We start from the raw sequence: 22,824 nt of genomic DNA, 5'->3' as shown, positions 1-22,824 counted from the left end.
GATCAAGACTACAGTAAATATATTCCTGCATAGACACCTAAGATCTATCTAAGAATTACTTTTATTAATTTGCGGTTCATTTAGCACACGTCAATCTTATTCACTTCTTAAATTAAGAATTTAAATTTCATAGAGCCTTACCCTTCTCTCTAGTTATTCCCTGGAAGATATCAGGAGAAAGTGTCCTCTCTGCTGGCCTTTCCTCAGGAGGCTTCTCCACCTTCAGTTCAGGCAGGACTGGACTAGGGGTTGAAATGTTGCTGCTTGGTTTTGTCTTCTCATTCTCTGCCTCACTTGCTATCTTCTCTTTAGGAGCATCAACAGAGACGGGAGCAGCAGGTGGTGGTGCAGGGCTCACAGGAGGAGCAGCGGTCACTGTAGATGAGGGGGATGGTGGTTCAGCTGGTTGTGTGTTGACTTTGCTTACCTTGGTGGAGGAGTCCTGGAGAAATCTCTTAGGGCTCTCTTCTTCACAGGACTCAAGGGCCAACTCACTGTCCAGCTCTGCCTCTCGCTCTTCACGCAGGATGCTGTACTGCATGGCTGCAGAGATGGGGGCAGAAGCAAGGCCAGGGGGAGGGTTAAAGGCAGGGATAGAGACAGAAACAGGAGCTTGAGTAGTTGCCGGGGCTGATGGAGGGGTGCTGGGAGCCTTGCTGAAGGTCATGTAGGCAGAGCTGGGAGCCTGTGGGCTTGACTCCTCAGACACAAGCTCAATCTCTGAATCACCTGAGTCTCCACTGCTAGCATCTGTAACCTTGGCATATAGGGGAAGAGTTGGAGTGCTCTTAAACTCCAGTGAAGGACTTTGGGATTTGAGGGCAGGCTGAGAGACCAGTGATGCAGTTTCTGGAGCTTTCTCCTGGGTTTTCACTTCAGTGGCATGGATCATGGAATCGGATGGAGAGTCAGACTCTTCTATAGCAACAGAGGGGAAAAAAGAATGAAAAGAGGTGAGTGTTTTTGTTGCAGGTTCATCACCTGCTTGGCTGTAGCCATCTGCTGTGTTGAGAAATCCCACTGAGAGAGAGCATGTGTGGAATCTGTTACTCAGAGGGACAGAGGCTCAGCACCAAACTGCATACACTAAAGACTTTATTCAGCACACCGCTATTGCCTCACCATAAACTCTCTGCACATGTTTGTGCTAATTTCTCCTATTAATAACATATTAGTAATGTTAGTTTTGTCTTTGAGATTTTATAGCATTGTATATTTGTGCCTGTGAATATCTAAGGAGAATAAACACATTTGTAGCTGGCTTGCAGGACATAAACTTACACCGACCAGGTATAACCAAGTCGACTAGCAGTTACAAATTTGGCCCTTGTCAAACTCTAGCAAATCCTTACGCTTGCCCATTTTTCCTGCTTCTAACATGTCAACTTTCAGGACAAAATGTTCACTTGCTGCCTAATATATCCCTCCCACTAACAGGTGCCATGATGAAGAGATATTCAGTGTTATTCACTCACCGCCATAATGCTATGACGTCATAATGTTATGACTGGTGTCTGATGTGTATAAATAACACTTCTTGATAAAGCAGAATGTTAAAAAGAGTTAAGTTCTATTTCTCCATCTGTACTTCAACAAATACATTTTGCTGTTCATTTTCTCTAATTTGGGTTTTCCACAACATTTTTTCATTTTGGACTAAACGAGGCCAATCGAAATTCAAATGAGTTCAATTCATAGATCGCCCTATGCAGTCTTATGCCAATTTATACCTTTTAATGCTCACCTGTGAGTGGTGGAGTGGAAGATCCTGGACTCTCATCCTCTGGCTCAGACAGTGTGACAGTGGGCACTCCCTGTAGCCCCAAGCTAAGGATGCTCTCTTTCTCAGAAACACCAACAGGCGAGGAACGCTGGATGTCCACTGGAGAGACTGACAAGGGGGGTGTCTCGGTTAAAGTGATCTTTACTAGACTGGCACCTTCTTCAGCACCAGGTAAGCGGTCGGCCTGGTAGTCAGAGAGCTCGTCATCGGATGGTTCTTCTACATAGGGGAAAGTGTGTGAATCAAGTGCAGCTGCAGAGGGTCCCAATGTCTCCACTTCCACAGGTGAGGGACTCTTCTCCAAGTAATGCCCTCCCCTAAGGCTGGATAGAGGGGCAGATTCCATTGCCTCACTTATCCCCCAATCCTCCAAAGGCTGCTGTTGGCTGTGGGTATCCTCCCTGCTCCTGATGTCCATGTAGTTGTAGGTGGAATCGGGGGTCTTGTCTGAGTCACGCAGCTTATGGGCGCTGTAGCCAAGCTCAGCACTTGGGGTCATCTCGATACCAGAGTCTGAGCTGAACATGGCAGACTGGCAATCCAGGCCTGAGATGAAGTCATCCATTCCAGCCTTCTGCTTCTGCTCCCCTCCACTGATATCACCCGAGAAGTAGGAGGTATCCATCTTTGAGGAATAACCGGACAGCAGGGATGTGTATGGGTCACCCATATCAATGATGGACTTCTTCAAGAGATCTGTCTCTGATTTATCTGTAGAGGAAAAAAAAACGCGCATAATCTGAATGCTTTAAAAAAACATGTTTATCTGTTGTCTAACTGCAACAATGTCACACAAGGATTGGGGAAGGGCTTCAGAGTGTAAAATGCACTACTAAACCCCTACCTTTCTCTAGAAAAAAAATCTGCTCAGCCAGCTCCACACTGTCCTACATACATGGGGTTAAGGAGCACCACTGGGATGCTATTTTTAGCTCACAGCATCTACACATGAAAAGATATCAAGAAGGCTACTGGTAACAACATCTGTGCTGGTATTGGGGCTCCACTGCTCGAAGGAGATGACGTTACAAAGGAAGAAGGTCTCCAACAATGATGTCATGGACAATAAAAGCCAGTGAGTGGCAGAATTGCATTGCTTTCCACCAATGTACTATTTTACAGCTAAATATATCTGTATTAGAACATTATTAGATCAAAATCTATAATATCGAAACGGATTTGATTTTCCTCTTTGATCTATCAGTGGTTTGTGTGTGTGTGTGTGTGTGTGTGTGTGTGTGTGTGTGTGTGTGTGTGTGTGTGTGTGTGTGTGTGACTCTCACTGACCAGAATCATATGTAATTACCAAGCTGAACCCTACAATAGCTTTTTCATCTTCAGAATGCTGTTTGTTTTGGGATTTTCTCTAAATAAATTTGGGGCCTATCAGGAAGAGAAGTATTAACACTGAGATGATGTGAGATCACTTTAATTTGTCCAAAGGTGAAATGCATTAAATTAATTATGCTAGAGCATCCTTCTGGTGGCAACTGATTGCCCAATCTCAATAAATTATATCAGGGTGTCCTCAACGAAGGATTTACATAGTCGAATCAGACTTTTCAAGTCGTGCCTAAAGTCGACTGATAGTCGAATCATGTGTGTGTTTGTGTTTGTCAACCTGGGGGCAACATCGATGCCCTGAAAAAAAAATTATTTACAGAATTGAATTAGTACAGAATATACCTTTACAGAATATTCCAGAAAGTTTTACATTTATACTTTTATATTTTTTTAAAACCCTGCTGGCAAGATTCTCCTGTGTCATTCACGGATCATGAAAAGTGAAATCAGTCACAGGGGTGGTTGGATTTACTCACGCATATTGCAAATATTTATTAAAAGCTTCTTTCTTTTCACATCTTTATTTACAACATTATCATAATAGGCTGTATATTAACTTATTGGAAGAAAATTGGTAATTCTTTGTGAAATCATACATTGAGCACCCCCATTTAATCAAAATGGCATGATCTTCGTTGCTTAACACCTCTGTAAAGATTCGATTGTGAGACTGGTAGTCGAATCAGGTTTCTCCTATCGAAGCATCAAATCTTCGACTATTCAGGTTGAGCCTTAAATTATAATATAATATAATCCCAAACAAGTCCACATCAGTTCCAGGCCATAGCACAATGAAATATGGAAAACTCAGAGAGGGGAATTCTTATGCAAAGCATTGTATTTAAAATGCTTTTCACTTTGAATGAGGAAAGTTGTTCAAGATGAGTGTTTCAGTCTGATACGTTTGCCAAATCAAAGAAAATAAGCAGACAAATACTAAGTCTTGTGAGTTAGTGTATAAACCTGATGGTTAGCAGAGAAAAAGATGAAAAACATTAATGTGACATAGGAGGCCACTCACTCGGGTTGAGAGCATTAGTGTGTGTAAATGCTATAATATGCATCACCACTCACTCTCAAGCCCACATTCCACCCGCTACATCAGGCATTCTGTGGAGAAACTCATGACTCATCCACATCGTTAAGAGTAGAGACAGAAAGAGGAGGTGAGACGGCAATGACACACGTAATGATCTCAATGTTAGAGAAGACAAACGAGGCAAACATATCAACGCGCATCAGTAATGAAGGTTATCTTATCTCTGGCTGTAACCTTCATCATGGAACTCAATCCTGAGCTCAGGTTAATGTTTGGGAAGAGTTTCACATCTTCTCTGTGAGTTTACATGAGTTTCCTCTTCAATGCTTCGTGGTTAAGACTTTTTTGGCTTGAGGTCATAAGCTCAAATCCCAGCACCTGAGCCCTGAGGTGTGAATGGGTATATGACTAGTGCCCTATTCAGAGTATCGAGAGTGAATCTGACTCCACCTTGACAATGACAGTGATGAAGCTGTGACTGATAATTTGAAACAAAACAGATCACATTGCTGTATTAATATAGTTAATACATTTTCAATAATCAATGTTCTAAACACAGATACGGCTGCTTCGCATGGCTTTCATGTGTAAAATCATTATTTTAGAAAGATTTTCATGTCAAACAATGAAAAATATAATGTTTAGAAATAAAGTGAAGTAGAAAAACGCTATGAAACTGCATTTTTTTTCTAATTACACTCCCGAAAGGGGGGATAAATGCACTAACTGGCACTGCAAGACCAGGTTATAATGTTATACATCGCTAAAAAATGCTAGACATAACACAGTGAGCCAAAAACAAAGTATCTTTGGCTGCGTTGTCATGGCCTGGTGTTAATGACAGGTCAGGTATCAAAAGAGCTGACCTGCTTGTTGCAGTCAGAACTTCATAATTTTACACTACCTCAACACGCACATACACACACACACACACACACACACACACACCACACACACACACACCAGCACTAAAAAGACTGCTATAAACTGTGTGAAAATGCAACAATACTGGCAAAATGTGAAATAGTATGTTTGTTTTTAATGTAGGTGGACCTTATTGAAACATTTTATAAAATATTTGAACTCGGGTTTGAAACAACAGCAGATTATGAAAGTATTTCATCTGCTTGAAATCTGCTTTGAATAAAAACAAAATATGAGTAGAAGAGAAAAACAAGTACTATATAAGTGAAAAACATGAAAACGTGGGTATTTTCAGGGCACATTGCTGGATTAAAAAATATCTGAAAATAATGTAACATCATATAACATATACATTAGACCCTTCTCTACACTCTATGGATTTTAACAATGGACCGTGTTTTTTTTTTTTTTTATAATTCTAAATACTCCTTAATGTTATACTCCAACCAGAAAAATGCTAGAGTACACCTTTAAGGACGGCTGAGCTACTGGTGTGTCAGGCTCTTGCTACAGTGCTAACACTAATGCGCTTTGTGCCAGCTAATCACTCCTCCCCTAAAGCACCTAGAAAGGAATTATACTAAGAGGATCTATGAATTACATGAATGAAAATGCAGCCAAGTAAAAAAAATAAAAAAAATAAAAATAAATAAAATCGCAGGGTTTTGCCATCTGTTATGAAGATTCAGTTTATTCTGTAGCCGGGCATCAGGAAGTGGAAACAGACACAGCTATAGGTTGAGGTGTAAGTGATGTAGGACTAACAAAAAGAGATTTCTGTGTGTAAATGTAATAAAATCAGACAGGAGCATAACATTCATTCTTGGTACTACTGACTCGAAGTAGAGAAAAAGGCAGTGAGGGAAATGGAGAAACGGGTAATAAAGATTATCCATAACAGATTTATTAGTTTTAAACAGGACTGGCAGGAGGAAAGATAATACCCTTTTACAGGGATCCAAAAGAACCGCTGATGTGGCCTCTTAGCATAGTGTTCCCATCAGGTTTTACATGACTAATGCTGCTGAAGAGCACTGCTGATATGGGTCTCAATGCTATACAGCACTGAAACTATCCTGATTAGATTAGTATCATACAGTTCCACATCGCTATATGCTAGTATGCTTTTATGGTGCTGTGCACCAAAAAAAGCAGAACAACGAACCAGGGATTTTGAAGAACATGACAGGAGAGGACCAGCCAGAGGAAGCATTTTGTCTTTTACAATTTACACCACCATTATTAAAAACGCAATGTAAGGTCAGCTGTCTGGTTGCATTGAGCCACCAATGGATCACACTAGTGGTTTAAATCCCACTCCTGTAGACCCTGGATAGTTATCTGCTAAACAAAATGAACAGGCCTTGACCTGATATTGTGCAATTATGCACATGGTATTTACAGTGGACTAGGGTTTAAATGCTGCTATTGTGTGTTCACTCTGAATTTAGAGCATGACAACCTCAATGCACTGATAAATACTATATCAGCACATTGTTAGAAATCACCTAATTTGGTTACAGCTTTTCATATATTAATTTATTCATCCATTTATATTCAATATCCGTTTCCTACTAGAAAGAGTCGCTGTGCAGGACTCAGTCGTTTCTTTATCAAACGCCAGTTTATCACCGTTGCATTTTCCTGACATGTGAAATCATGCTCAAGCAGAAAATATTTTCAGCCCTAGCTGTTTAAAGGAACCCCAGAGTAGGTATAGGATGCATATAGATGGCACAATAATACTTTTAACTTTTTCAATACCAATACTGAATCCTTGAGCATCAGTCAATATCGATATCCATTCATGAATTATGAATATGTATTGCTTCGATATGAATATTTACAACTGACGCACTTCAAAATAAATGAAGCTACATATAATTGCAGCTAACAAATATGACTTTGACGTAACTAACACTTTTTGTTTCAGTTAAACACACAAATCGTTTACATTACAACTATAATGAATATAATGCTTTATAAAGCATAAATAGAAACATTCCAGTTCCAGAAGAATCAAACTTGTATTATTTTTTATTATCATGTTATAGGATCAAATTCATTCTTTTTCCGTTTTGATATACGATCCAACATTTCCGCTTGTATCGGCCCCCTGACGATCAGAGTATTGGCTCAGCGTCATCACTCCTTTTATATTCTTTAAATATTTTGTTAATATTTCTTTTCATTGGCAAGAAACGTAGCAAACAGGCTACTGTCATCCACTGTATATTACTGTTAACAAGAACTCTTGACAGGGACACAGACGAGCTGCCCACTTTTCATTTGTTTAAATATGTCTATAAGAAAGAGACAGAGAGGAGTGAAAAGTGATAAAGTTTCAGAGAACCATAGCTCTGTGACTAGCTCTATAATCTCCATTTGAAAACTGGTTTTGGCCATGCCTTTCAGTAGTGTGTGTTTGTGTGAATGAGCGAGCAGCAGTGTTAGACAGACAGTGTGGGCCTACATGATCCTAAAGCAGCAGTCCAGTGATGACACTGAGCTTTATCCATACTGACAAGCGATGGGTCTTTCCTCATCTTCACAACGATCAAGTTACTCTGTGTGTGGCTTGAGCACAGATGGTGGCAGAGTGCAGGCTAATACAAAACACATACTCTATAAGGTTTGGATTTTGTCTTTCTGTGTATGCCTATCCAAATTACAAAGCTTTTTACTATTGGACAAAAATTTGGCAGCCAATCAGGAAAGTGGGGCAATCAGAGAGTCCAATATGAGGGAAAAGGAGGGATGAAGGTTAAGCTTTCTTTCTACAGGTAAGGCATTTATCTGTTATATAATGTAGTGTGTAATTTGTGTCATTTCCCAGTTGTAGAGCTGCAAAGAGAATGTTTCATCTCCAGTGATCTTTGTCTTTTAGCTTATATATACAATTAAATGGTTATATAGAAGTTTTACAGCTCATATAGGAGTCAAAAACGGCTTAGTAAATACTTTGTTCAGATAACAAATACCACAAAAACTATATATATATATATATATATAGATAGATAGATAGATAGATAGATAGATAGATAGATAGATAGATAGATAGATAGATAGATAGATAGATAGATAGATAGATAGATAGATAGATAGATAGATAGATATACTGTAAATAAACCACATCTCAGGACTGGTTGGACTTTTTTTGTCCTCCACACAGTATTTCGGAAATGGCACATTAGCTCACTACCATTAGCTTCAGAAATGCATTAAGCACCACCGGGAGTGAGTCATGTCACCCCAAGGTCATGCACAAACATTTACTGTGATTATTGTTAAACAAGCACAGCTTTAACTACAGTCAACTAACCTTAGGAAACCGCCTCATTCTGTAGACCCTATGCTGTTTTTTTGATCTTGCAGATTGTCCACTATTATACCATGGCACAGATGATCAGTTGGCAATAAACAAACACACTGATGCTGGATCATGCAATGCCATGTTGTTAGGTAACTGTTAAAGCTGTCTAAATAACTACCACTGGTTGAATGTTGGAGAATCTGCCCCTTTACCTGCCACTACGTAATGATGGCGGTCACACAGTTGTGTACAATAATGTTTAGGTTCTTATAACATTTCTGTATTCTGGATGGAAAAAAAATAATAGTGTCAGCAGATAATTATATCCACAGAGTATCCTTTAATGTTACGAACATTAAAATTGCATCCTAAACCACATACTAGCTAATTAGTATTAGTGCAATAGTAGTACTGAAATACTGTTAATAGTATGTTCATGATAGATTAATAATAGATCCTTTTTTAATATGTGTAGTTTGTAATAGAGCCTTAAAGTGCATATTGTCATATTGAGAAATTAACTCTCACAGTGGACAAGGGCAAAATCCAACCCAAATTTACATAATTTAAAAGTCACATCATCAGTTTTCTAATGAAGTGGGAAACATTTTAAAATCTTACATACAGCAGCATTAATTAAGCAAAATTATATTTTGTTTTTTATTGTTATTATGTCTGGGAAAGCCCGAATTCTGGTAGTCTATACAAATTCACTGTGAATATATGGACAAAGGTATTGTGACATCTGACTTTTCCAGCCATATGTGGTTCTTTCCCAAAAAAAGTTGTTTTGTATTTTTGTACACAATTGTTTAGAATGTCTTTAGAAGTGATTTTTCTTTATTTTACCCCAAACCTGTTTCAACATGACTATGCTCCTGTGCACACAATGAGCTCCATGATGATATGGTAGATACATGGGGTGGAGAGGAAGATCATGATTGGTCTGTTATAGAGCTCTAATCTCAACCCAACTGAACACCTTCGGGATGAATTGGAACGCTGACCGCATTCCAGGCCTCCACACTCTTCATCAGTACCTGACTACCACTCTTGTGGTACTTGTGGCACCACTTCAAAATCTAGTGGAACATCTCCACAGAAGAATGGAGGTTTTTTATAACAGCAAACTGAGACTAGATGTGGAATGGGATGTTCAGAAAGCACATAGAGATCTTATAGTCAAGTGTCCACAGACCTTTGTCTATATAGTGTAGGTGTCCAAGTAAATTGTCTACTAATCTACTGATTTCTGTGCTTTGTACTTGAGATTGACTGGCCCAATAACCAGTAGCTAGTCTCAGCTACCTCATCCAACAGATCCCTTTCCTGTCATCAGCATACACAGGTTAATCCAGACAATTAGTAAAGCCTTATCTAAATAAAATTGTATAGAATCTTTAAATCAAGCAGGGTTGGGATTGTAATTTGATTTACTTCTTATATTAATCAAATTGAAAACTTACTTGTTCACTTTTACTTTATTATGTGTCCAACAACAACAAAAAAAACCATTTTTAATTAGACCTTAAAAGCAGCTGTTAAAAATCTGTCCTGTCTTCTCTTATAAAGCCTGTATGCTGTACATGACTAAAAGGGGCTTCTGTGCATTTGCTTTGCTGTTTAAAGCATCCTAAAATTATGCAAAAATCATGTCGCCATCTGCTGTGACCTTCTCATGCCTTTCAGTCTAATTAACGCAACAGCTATTCACATTAGAAAACAGTGTTGACTCTAAGGATGAGCAGGCGTAAAGGGGGTAATGCAAAAACGTATATAAAATGTGGTGCCTAATTTGCCTTGCTACAAGGCATGAACTCCATTAACTTTGCAAAAACATTTGCATTATGTTTTGCTAATTTGGTAACTGGATTTATTTAAATGCTAACCTGTTTCCTTTGCTATCACTAGGTTAGACTAGTATCCATTTTAGAAGCTAATATAAATTGGCTAAGCAGTAAGTCAGAGTCTAGCTCAGAGGTCACCAACCTTTTTGAAACTGAGAGCTACTTCTTGGGTACCGATTAATGTGAAGGGCTACCAGTTTGACACACTTCTGAAAGAACAAATTTGCTTAAATTACCTTTAATTATATGTTATTATTAATAATTAATGATATTCATCTATATCTAGTCAGGGAACCACCAGCCATGCCTCCCTCCAAGGCTCTAACTCTCACTCAGCCTCTCCGTGCTCTAATCACCTACACCTGTTCCCTATTACCTTTCCCCTTTATAAGCTCCCGATTCCACCTCACTCACTGTCGGTCTACTCGTTGCCATGAGAGGTCTAACTGACTTCCTACCACTAGTATTCCCTGTACCCCCATGCTCCAGGCTCCGCTTCGGAAGAAGCGCTGAAGATAGGTTTGACTTTAACGGTTCACATTGGTGATCTTCCCTGGACTACCCGCATTACGGATTCTACCCCCGTTACGGATCCTACCCACATTACGGATCCTACCTGCATTATGGTTTATACCCGCTCTCCGGTTCGTACTTCTCCTCAAGCCTCTGCCTTGTATATGTTCAGACTAAATAAAGACAAGGTTTTTAACCATACTCCGGTTTTCAAATCTTGGTCTATCTGTGACAGATTTAAAAAAGAATAGCAACAAAAAAAATTTGATGCAGCTCACTGGTCAGTGGCACTATGGTGAGATATTTTTAAGAAAAGGCGGGTGGCCGACTTGTGTGGTCCTTGCGGGCGACCTGGTGACGATGTTGGTGACCCCTGGTCTAGCTAATGACAAGCACTGGGTATTTACATGATATTTTACTTACAGCTGTATATTCACCTATAAAATAGTTTATTCACACTGAAAATTATTTTTAAACCATTTTTTTTATTATATAAATGTTTCATTTGATCAGTTGACAAGACATTTCTAATTTTAAATGAGTTTTTGGCATTTACTGTACTATCATTTATGTAGTATTTCTCAGCACTTTTTCTAACACTGACAGAAATGTGTCAAAAATGAGAGATGTTAAATGTCAGCAGTGTTTGGCTGAAGGAGACAGAGCTAACGATGCACTGCAGCTGAAATTGGAGAGATGGATGTTTATTAGTGTAAGCACTGTACCGCTGGGCTAATAGTGATGTTCGGTAATGAGGCTGCACAGTGTGTTTCTTTCTGAAAGGCTTTAATTTGTCTTCCTGTGTATAAGCTGTGATGTTGCTTCTTTCCAGTCAAGTCTGTTTTTTTTGTCTCTCAGACACTGTACTGTTCTTCAAGTGATTTTTCTTTAATGCGAGATTGCGCATTACTAACTAGACCAGCCTTGATGTTTAAAGGTTTTATTATGCAGGTTTTTGGAAGTGGATTAGTCTTCTCTGTCTTATGGCCAAGAGAAATGCCTTAGAGTACTTCTATAGGCCTGCTAGCTTTTAATGTATTCTGCTAAAATAATCTGTTTAATGTGTTTGCTACTAAAATGTGCGTGCTTCTTGAAGTCCCTTGTGTTTCTCTTGTATGCACATTATCAACAAGGCAAGGCGGTCAGGTAGCTTCCAGAAGACACACTGGTCCAGATCCTTTATTACTGTTACTCTTTTAAAGAAGACAAGCCATAAAACCAGGTCAAAATACTGGAATTCAACATGACTTTTACAATATAATGAATTATATTTCTTTACAGGATTGGTCTGTTACCTATATTACTGTGCTTAATTACAGTAAAGCAAAGAATTGTTGCTGTAACAAAGATAGGTATTAGTCTAATAGTGAAGCATCCAAGTGAATACATTGGAAAAAATGCAATCTCTGGAAATGGACTTGAGTCATTTGTAAAAACTAAATGTACCCATATTTTAAAAGGGGAAAAAGGTCCCATTCTCCCTATTAAATAGACTTACAATTCTATTTGCAAGCTGTTAACAGCTAATTCAACAGTATTTACAGCCAGATGTAATCTGAATATGTGTCCTATGCTGCTCTGGTTTAATAGTTAGCATTGCTAAAAACCTGCAGTTAAAGGTAAGTAAATGAGAGTGCAGTAGCCGACACTTTGGAGTGTTAATAAGTTAATAATCTGTTTATTTAGATTTGCATACAATATAACTTGTATCCTGTTGTCGGGATTCTTTTATTCAATCATTCGTGTAAGCTAAACTTTTAGTTTTTTTGTTAGAGTATTCAAATATTTTGGACATAATTTAGTAAAATATTCAAAAACCAAAACAATCGAAGCCCTGCAAGTAAATTAATAATAACGAGAAGTCACTTGTAGATGATGTTAATCATTGTAGTGCACATGAACATGTTTCCATGGTGCCTGGATATGCGGCAAAGTGAATCTATTCCCAAAGCTTTAAAAGCTTCTGAAAAGCCAGGTCAGTAGCTCTTAGTCAGAGCTAATGGCTGATTTGGAGGCACTTCAGATATCACAGTGGGAATTCAAATTTCTCTGCACTCGTTTTTGTTCTCTGACTAATTTTTGAATGATGCTCCATGCAGGGACTAACAACACCGTAGTCGGCACGTGACAGCACACGTGCTCGGAAGCCTATGTGTGGTTTTATTACAGCCTGAATTTGCATTGCAGCCGCTCTAATGAATGAAGCAATGGATTCTGAAACAAAACAAAGCAAACCACATTTAAAAACAAAGCCTGAGTGATAGGAAAACCTAATTAATGGAGAGTAAAGTGGTGGATGAATGAATGGGATTTATTTATAAGCATTAGCTAAGTACGGATACTCTTTAATAATGGATGTCCAAAAGTGGAAAACAAAAAGGTAAAAAAAAAAACACCAACAAAAAAAAGCATTATTGTAATACAATGTTAGTAAAATTATAAAAGATAAAAAAAAGTATTTTTTTGTGTACTTTTAATTATGAATAATAAAGCTTTTAAAGTAACTTTAATACAAAAATACGTTTCTCCTTTGATTCTTCTTCCACCACAAAAACTTAATCTTAAAAAAAAAAAAAATCTTTGTAAACAAAAAGTACACAATAGACCAAAATGCTTAGAGGTTAAGAACATTACAACTGAAACATCTTTGTCAGTCATAGTTATTTTTCTGTTCTAGCCCAGTGTTTGAGGAGGTGTGTCATGTTTGCACCCTTACACAAATTATATGCAATGCCAAATTTGGTCATGACGCATTGTGTCTCTTCACGTTGCATAATAAAATATAATTTGTGGCTGTTAAGCTGAGCATAGAGTCCCGAGACAGTGTGAATCTTCAATTTATTATTGTAGCTAATCAAATCTAAAAGCAGATATGTGTAAAATTCTTCTGCAGATCATTACAAAAACGCATGCATTGTGGTTAAGCCGTGATGTGTATTTTGTTTAAATATACAGTACTTCCTAAAATACGTCACAAACAGGTACAGGATCTCTAGTCTGCACACCTGGCAACAACTAATAACAAACTAATAGCCCTGATACATAATCTGCTTATTCAAGGTGCCTGGGTAAGTGATTTTTTTTCCACCCCTGCGGGTGGTTTCAGAATCTGATGACATTCAATGTACTATCGTAAATGCCTGAGGAGAGGTCAAAAAATGCCCCCCCATGAAAAAGTTTTGGAAATTGTCTGAATCACACCTTTTACTACTTTCAAAACCATTAAAGGTGAAACTACTTCCTTTTTAATGAACACTTTAATATGCACTCTCAGTAGAACAGTGTCTTGAAGACTGGGAGTAAAAACTGGATGGGCTTCTTCCCGCGTCTGTTCCGGTTCATTTGTCTCACACTGATGCTTTTATGCTTCTCACCATCCACTCCATTATTTATGCGCAAATGGAAGAGCTCAATAACAGACGGGGCAACATAACCTCACAGCTGTCAATCACAGGCATGCCAACTCACGTCAAGTGAAAAATTTAACAAGTTCGAGAACTAGTGGAGTTATGGACGTATTCTACTCAGTCAGATAAATTTTAACATAAGACTGAAGCACTCTGGTACAACTAAGTCCCATTTACAAGAAAAGCACAGCATTATATCAACTATATAATGTTGGTTCATGCGCATGTGGTGCCTCTGTTTTGTACTTTCAAACAGCCTTTATCCTATAAACCTATAACGTTTATTGGTTTAACCTTTTAACCTTCACCTTATGTTCCAAAAAAGGTCACATTATATAATAACGGAATTGCAGTATCTGTTAGCTCAGTGGTCCCCAACCCCCAGGCCGCAGACTGGCACTGGTCCGGGGGTCAATTGGTACCGGGCCACATTATTTCCATTTTATTTATTATCTGATTCTGAAAGATGTTTTATTTTTTGAACATTTCCGGATTCTCTCCACCACATCTGTCTATGACTCACTCTTGATGCATGTCATGATGCCTCGGTCACATGCCTTACCTCCATCCGCTACCTTCTTAAAGGGGCTGCTCCGGCCGCTAACACATAATACATTACCGCTAAATTCAAACCCCCAAGCTAGCAAAATAAACAAAAAAACAACACAGTGGATTCACGATTATTATTATATTTAGAAAATAACAGTATTTATGCCGGTCGTATCGCCTATATTGTCTGACATGAATCTTCATCTTCAGAAAGAGGGCAAAGTCCGCAGGAGACAAATCTGGTGAGTAGGGCGAATGCAGAAGTGAGATCGTGTTGCTTCCGGAGACAAACCCGCGCGTGGGGAGAGTCTGGTGAGAAAATGCGCACGTGGTCAGAATAGCAGTCGTGGTAATGCACGTGTTCGGATTAGCTCCAGTTGCACTGCTCGCGATGTACACGTCTTTTGGCACTCTGACTTATGAAGGTCGGTGATCCCTGTGACTGTGCATTACAAAACTAGTCTTGAAACTTTCTGATACCACATCACACATCACACTGTCATTCATTCAGCATCTTGTGTGATTTGGGAGAAGGTGAGCTGCTAGGAACCGGTACTAAGGCGGACATTGTGTGTAAATTTCTACTTATAAGAAACACTTAAAACATCTTACCAACCAATGCTAAATCTGAGCACACCTCGATTAACCTCAATACCTGCAGGAAATGACATCCTCAAAATCATCAAGCTCTTCACACAAAAGAAGATGGCCTAACTCAGTGGACATGAAGTGCAATGTGTACAAAGAACTAAACTATGAACTAGAAGTCTGGCTAGGATAAACCACTGAAGATCAATGCGTCTTATAATACAACAGAAAAAAATGTATTGCTTATAGTTTTCCTATAATACAAGAGAATAGGCCCATAGAAGTAACTTATCATGGCCGTTCCACTGCTTATTAAACACAAAGCAAACTTAAAAGAAATGTATGAAGACATGGATGTACTGTACACTGGTGTAAATGCAAATGAAAGCCTTTTAAGGGCTTGTTTTTTTTAAGCTTATAGGATAAGCCGGGTGCATGTGCAGTACATATCTAATATAATACAACCTAATAAACTTTATAATTGTTTCACTAAAGCTTCATACAGTAAACATACTGATTTGTCAGACACATACAGTACAATATATAATTTGTACATAATTCTGTCTAGTGGACATATATTTAAGGTTTATATTTAATATATTTAACACCTGCCCTTCAGGTATATATGTATTATATATACACGTATGTGTGCGTATGTGTGTGTGTGTGTGTGTGTGTGTGTGTGGGTGTGTGTGTGTATAGTCTACATCTAGTATAATACATAGAATGTATGTACAATATAATAATCTGTGCATAAAACCATTCTCTGAACTCTAAAGTTTTTTTCACCTCTGAGAATGGTTTAATAGTATTCATCTTACCAATGGTAAGTAAGTATTAGTAATAGTATTAGTATTAGTAATAGTATTCATCTTACCAACCAATAGTATAATATATAGAATGTATGTACAATATAATAATCTGTGCATAAAACCATTCTCTGAGGTAAAAAAACTTTATTAATGAAGTATATATATATATATATATATATATATATATATATATATATATATATATATATATATATATATATACAGTATATTCATTATAGATATTCATTATATTCATATATATATATATATATATATATATATATATATATATATATATATATATATATATATATATATATTCATTAATAAAGTTTATTTAACCACAGAGAATGGTTTTATGCACAGATTATTATATTGTACATACATTCTATATATTACTCTAAATGTACAAGTCAATCATGAACATGCCAACAACCCATTTAATATTGCATGTATGTTAATAAATAACCATGCAATTGAGCTTAATGGCAGCTCATTGATGAACATGTGTATGAATTTAAAGCATTTATGTTTATCTTGCTTATAGTTGAGAATTGAGCAATGCGTAGCATCCACGGCAGCTCTGCGCAACTACTATGCTATTATTGAAATGTTCATCAATGCTAATGTTAGACGCATGGTTGCTAAGGGATAAGACCTCATAGATTATGAGAAGAAATTCAAATTTCCATTGGATCCAATGTCTGTGGAGGTTTTATACATCCAGATATACAGATAATTGCTCTGGGAAAAAAATTAAAAACACATGGTTATTTATGAATCTGTTTTTAAGCCTTATTGCCAGCTTGGAAATAACTGCAGATATACAGAAACACAACATGACTGAGGAAGAAAAAAAATACATTATTGTGAGCCACATTCCTAGCCAGTGACTGTGCTGCACATTCACAGCAAAGCTCCAATCAGTCATATTCATCTCTTCTATTCTGTGCACTTCGTATGTATGAGGAATTGCAGATAGAGCTGCTAATAATGTGGTGCTAGCTTTCACTTTCTTCACTCTACTCGCATAATGTATTAGTTCCTGAAACAGAACATAAAGCACATCCACTGAGTAAATATAGTATGAGTTCTAAGAGGGGTAGAGTGCGTACATGAACTGCTCATGAGATTGAACATTTTCAGACAACAATAGACAACAATAGATAACCTTGACCAGACAAACATCATTTGTGGGCGTTTTCTTACCATTGTCTCGGCTTCAGGAAGGGGCCTTTACATCACCCAGATATGAAATTAATACAAGAACCCTTGCATATTGTGGGACTCGTGAGTAAGTAACCCGATCTTTCTGCTTGTATTTAGAACACCATTATTTGCTTTTAATTCAATCCTTAAAATTAGTATTCATTACAAAATATTATATGAATTCGTCTCTATCAAAACACATTAATGACACATGAACACATTCGAGTTTGAACAAGTAATAATTCCCAGTGTATCAAATGTTGATCTTTATGCAGCAGCGGTCCAAAAAAACAAACCAATGAAATATTTTCAGTTTCCATGTGTGTTAGTCCATGAAATATAATTGAGGGTTACAAGACAAACCAGAAATCTCTTTATATTGGCTTCTTAGCCAAACAGGATACAGTGTACCCAAGGCATAGTTGTAAAACACTATTTCAGTGATTATTAACTGACCTGAATACAAAAATGTGTTGAACTTTAATCAGCACTTACATCTATAGTTATAGGAAGGTTAGTCACGGCCTATACTGTGATGGAAAACAAATATAAGACACCATGTAGAGAGAAGCAATCTCTCACTTTAAACCGGGAAAGGACAAATCAATCGTCGAGCACAAGGTCAGATTAGACAGATCAGGCCATGATGTAAGCATAAAGTGATACCCCTAAACATTACACTCAGTAACTGGAGCTCCAGACAAAAGACAGATGATAGTGATTTCCTTGACCTAACTTGCTCCACTCTAGCAAACGCCAGTGTTCCTGTTTTCCACACTTCCAGGGGTTATCTGCGCGTTCTGGCAATGCGAAACATGCAAACATAGCAACAAAGGCTTTATAAACAGATATTTCTACTTTTCTGTCTGGAGGCTCAGTTACAAAATCTGATGTTGTTTTGGGCTGCAATATAACTTCGCTTCAAAACCGCACCAACACCCAAGACAGAGGAGATGGCAGTGGAAAGAAGGGAGAAACAGTTAAAGCTGGCAGAATGTTCTAAAGTCGTGATTGGACATGATTACCCCTCGGGCGATGTGGAAAAACTAGCAGCTGCTAGTCAGCTTCAGCATGGGGTTTTGAAAGAACAACAAAAACGCCATACACATATTTATATTATAAATCCGAGCTGACTGTTTAGTTGCGGTATTTAAATAACAGTTTTTTATCAGCCGAAAAAAAACTGAGTGGAGATACTTTTACTATATTAACACATTTAAGAAGAACCTGAATCAGATGTGCAAAAGAACCTCTGCAGTCAGTCAACATTAGTTTAGCAAAGTACTAATTTATCACTGGAATAAAAAAAATGCATAAGCCTCAGCTATTAAATCCTAAACACATCCTAGAAAGGGATCAGTCAACATTACTGCTCACTTATATCACGCTCATTAATTATTACTTCCTGAGTCTCGAGAGCAAAAAGAAGCAAATGAGACATTATATTACACCTGCATAGAGCTTAGATTTCCATTAGTCTCTCTGAACAAAAGAAATAAAATCATTAAAACTCAAAACAACAGCGGGGCAAGGAGTGATCCACAACTACCACAAAAATAAGGAATGTGATCCTGTTTCAAGTATCCATGTTGAGCTTATACTGGCGTCATTGATTGAATATTATCTGAATTGGACAACAGTGATACAGATCTTCCAAGTAATCATAGTCCACATTGTCTCTTAACGTGCTGGTGAAGTTTTGGTATGGTGCTAACAGAAGTCATCTCTGTTACTAAGAAGATACTGGTACCACTGGAGATACTTTAAATGTCATCTATTTGCTTATTATACAACAAAACTGCATTTTTCCATAAATATGTATACTATGATATGTATATACCCATGATATGTATTATATATATATATATATATATATATATATATATATATATATATATATATATATATATATATAGAGAGAGAGAGAGAGATAGAGAGAGAGAGAGAGAGAGAGAGAGAGAGAGAGAGAGAGAGATATGCACCTATTTCCTTTTGTATTATAAAGGAATAAAAGATTAATATATAATAAATATATATAAATATATAAATAAAAGATTCTAACGAGTTTCTACCGCTGCATCATCGAGAGCATCCTGACCAACTCCATCACTGTATGGTACGGAGGTTCCACTGTGTGCGAACGTAAAGCCCTGCACAGGGTGATCAAAATCACCCAACGCATCACCGGCACCCAACTACCTTCCATTGAACACCTTCACCGCAGCAGATGTCTGCGCGGAGCTCACAACCTCATCATCACCCAATCTTCACATCCCAGTCACAAACGCTTTTACCTCCTGCCATCAAAAAGGAGATACAGGAACATACGCACCAGAACCAGCAGGTTCAGGGACAGCTTTTTTCCCATCCACCATCAACCTACTGAACTCTACACTACACCGTTAGATCACTGTATAAACACTGTATATAACTTCTGTGCAGTTGTACATACAATGTACATATTACATATTTTTATACTCCTCAATCTCATCACACATATTGTGCCTTACATACATCTGCACTACTACTTTATTTATGTGTATCTATATATACCTTACTGTACATTCTGCCTAATATTTCCTATCTATCTATCTATCTATCTATCTATCTATCTATCTATCTATCTATCTATCTATCTATCTATCTATCTATCTATCTATCTATCACTTCACGGTCACATCCATTTGTGTTTGTTGAACTTTACTCCCTTTACGCTGTTATAATCACATCTGAAAAGGCTTTCCACTACACTTTGAAGCATTGCTGTGGGGTTTGTGGGATTTGCGATTATTCCACCACAAGAGCATTACACAGGTCAGGCACTGATGTAATGTGAGAAGGTCTGTTAGGTCAGTGGTCCATTTCATCCCGAAGGTGTTCGGTAAAGGGTTGAGGTCCGGGACACTCTGTGCAGGACACTGCGCAGTTCCTCCACTTCAATCTTGTATGTCTTTGTAGCTCACTGTGCACAAGAGCATTGTCATGCTGGGACACATTACGGCCTCTTAGTTCCAGTGAAGGGAAACTGTAACGCTACAGTAGGAGATGTTCAGGTCAGCTGTGTGCTTCAGACTTTGAATAAACATTTGGGGATGAGGCACATAATGGATGTGATGGCCATGTGTCTGTGTTTACGCTGGGGTATGTGGACAGTCCAGGTTTTAAAAGAGTAACATTTTAACTAACAATAAAATCAACTACAGCACATCTGTAACACTCAGAACAACAGTCCACGTGACTATATAAAAACCCTACCCGATAATTTCTGGACAGACACAGGTAGAGCTTCCGGTCCAATGGCCTCGGGATAAAAGTTAGTCGGTAAAAGCAGCTGTTATTCTCGAGCCACCATCTACAAACCCTGAGATCTCAGGAGTTTCTCTGGGACTAAAAGCGTGAAGTAAAAGTAAAACTGCCCTCTTTGGCCTAATGAAAGTTACCTGTAGATGCAGTTTCCATGGTGACGGGGTGAGGCGGATGTTGGGAGTGCTGCTTGTGCTCGCCCTCGCGCTCGCCCTCGCGCTCCTCGAAGCGGCCCGAGGTGCTCTTCTTCCCGAACAGCTCCATGTTCTCCAGATCGTCTCCGTACCACGCGCCCTCCGATGCTTCCTCGTCGCTCGGCTTCACCGACATGTCTGCGCGATGCGCCTCAGACACACCGATCTTTTTTTTTCCTTTCTCGGTTTTCTTTCTTGGGGGAAAAAAACCAAAAAAATTACGCAAATACAGGAGCAGACGATCAGGACAGGGAGGGAGGACGAAACGACAACAACCACAAAATAAATAAAAACAGACAGAGCGGCGCGCGAGCGTTGTCGATCTGAGCTCGTCCTCACGCGCCTGCGAAAATGGCTCGCTCAGTTCAGCACTTGGACGCTGACGTCACCGTGTCTGAGGCTCAGGACGGGCGCGGACTGAGGATGAAAAACACTCTGTTAACTGTTTACGGTCAGGACACCGAAAAAACAAATTTCTTTAAATAATACCCTACACTACATTTTTCTTTATAATGAATCACTCCAGAGGATACAGGGGCAGATTACTGATTACCAACTAGCAAGCTGCCCTTATCAATACTATATTACTGTATACACTGTGTGAATACCTGGCATGTACTGTATAACACACACACACACACACACACACACACACACACACACACACACACAGATATATACATATACACTGCACTACAATAGCACCTGTCGCGAGAGGATATATTAGTTAGAAAGCAAGCTTGGTGGTTAAAGCAGTGGACTTTGGATCAGAAGGTCATGAGTTCAAATCCCAGCAGCATCCCGAAAGGCCTTTAAACCACAGCTGAAAGTCTCTAGGAATAAGGGTGTAAATGTAAATGATAAGTCAGCTCTCAAAACTATTGGAAGACGTAGTTTCTAAGCATTTCCAAAAAATGGCAGGTCTTGTGCGACGTTCCTTGGATGCTGTGGATAATACCAGAAAGTGGTCCATGGAAAGACAGCTAGATAACTGTCAGCTGGATCATGAGCCCACAAGGCTCCATGTGGGGATTAAAGTGTGGCTAAAAACACTCTCACTGTTTAGAGGAACCCAGAGCACAACTTTCTCAAAATAACACTACAGTACTACCTTATTTCTTATCGAGATTCACTCAAGAGGATACAGAGGCAGATTACTTGCAAACTGGCCCTATCAATACAATATTATATACTGGAAGAAATTATAAATAACACACACATATACATTCACACATGCTGAATTACAATAGCATCTGTCGTGGTGGGATATTTTAATTAGAAAGCAAGTGTACAGGAGGTGATAGCTTAGTAGTTAAGACGATGAACTTTTGATCAGAAGGTCATGAGTCCCAGCACCACTCAGTTGTAAGTCACTCTGGATAAGAGTGTAAATGTAATTAAACAGTCATCTCTTTAAGTTATTGGAAGCAGAATTGAAATGCTGGGTATGAGCATTTCCAAAAAAAGTAGGTCTTATGGGATGTTCCTGGTATTTGGTGGATAGTACCAGAAAGTTTTTTTTGCAAAGACAACTAGTTAACTGGCAACAGGATCATGAGATCCCAAGGTCCATTAAGGCATGTGGGGTATAAAGGCTAGCTAAAAACACTACACTACAATACTACCTTTTTTTTTTTTTTTTTTTTAGAGAGATTTAATCCAGAGGATACAAAGGCAGATTATTGGTAACCAACTAGCAAACTAGCCAACCCAGCCATTAGGGTTGCACAAGCCAGTGCACTCTTAGTGCCGGTCCCAAGCCCGGATAAATGGGGAGGGTTGCGTTAGGAAGGGCATCCAGCGTAAAACCAAATAAAATATGCGGATTACAAAACAGAAATTCATACCGGATCGGTCGAGGCCCGGGCTACCAACACCCACCATAGGTATCTTTAGCCAACAGGGTACTGGTGGAAATTGGGCTACTGTTGGCCAAAGGAGGAGAAGGAGAGATGATGTCTACAGAGACGGCAGGGAAAGGAGAAGTGTAGGAGAGTAG

The 22,824-nt window shown here is 38.5% G+C and overlaps 1 protein-coding gene across 2 annotated transcripts in view; it reads right to left on the bottom strand.

The window, feature by feature from the left end:
• rtn1b (reticulon 1b) overlaps window positions 1–21,843 on the bottom strand; it is a 39,334-nt gene extending 17,491 nt beyond the window's left edge. For both annotated transcript variants that reach the window (XR_014536853.1, XM_083561949.1), the window contains exons 1-4: window positions 21,325–21,843; window positions 20,769–21,242; window positions 1,745–2,494; window positions 142–918 (exon numbers count right to left, since the gene is read on the bottom strand). Coding sequence is in view for 1 of the 2 variants with exons in the window: in XM_083561949.1 (XP_083418075.1) it covers window positions 142–918; window positions 1,745–2,494; window positions 20,769–20,961 (1,720 nt within the window). In the remaining variant the exon portion in view is untranslated. The remainder of the gene's footprint in view (window positions 1–141; window positions 919–1,744; window positions 2,495–20,768; window positions 21,243–21,324) is intronic.
• Between the last annotated feature and the right edge of the window lie 981 nt (window positions 21,844–22,824).

This window comes from Silurus aristotelis, assembly GCF_946808225.1.
Source record: "Silurus aristotelis genome assembly, chromosome: 15".
Taxonomy (NCBI): Eukaryota; Metazoa; Chordata; class Actinopteri; order Siluriformes; family Siluridae; genus Silurus; species Silurus aristotelis.
This window is presented reverse-complemented; position numbering and strand designations above follow the sequence as displayed.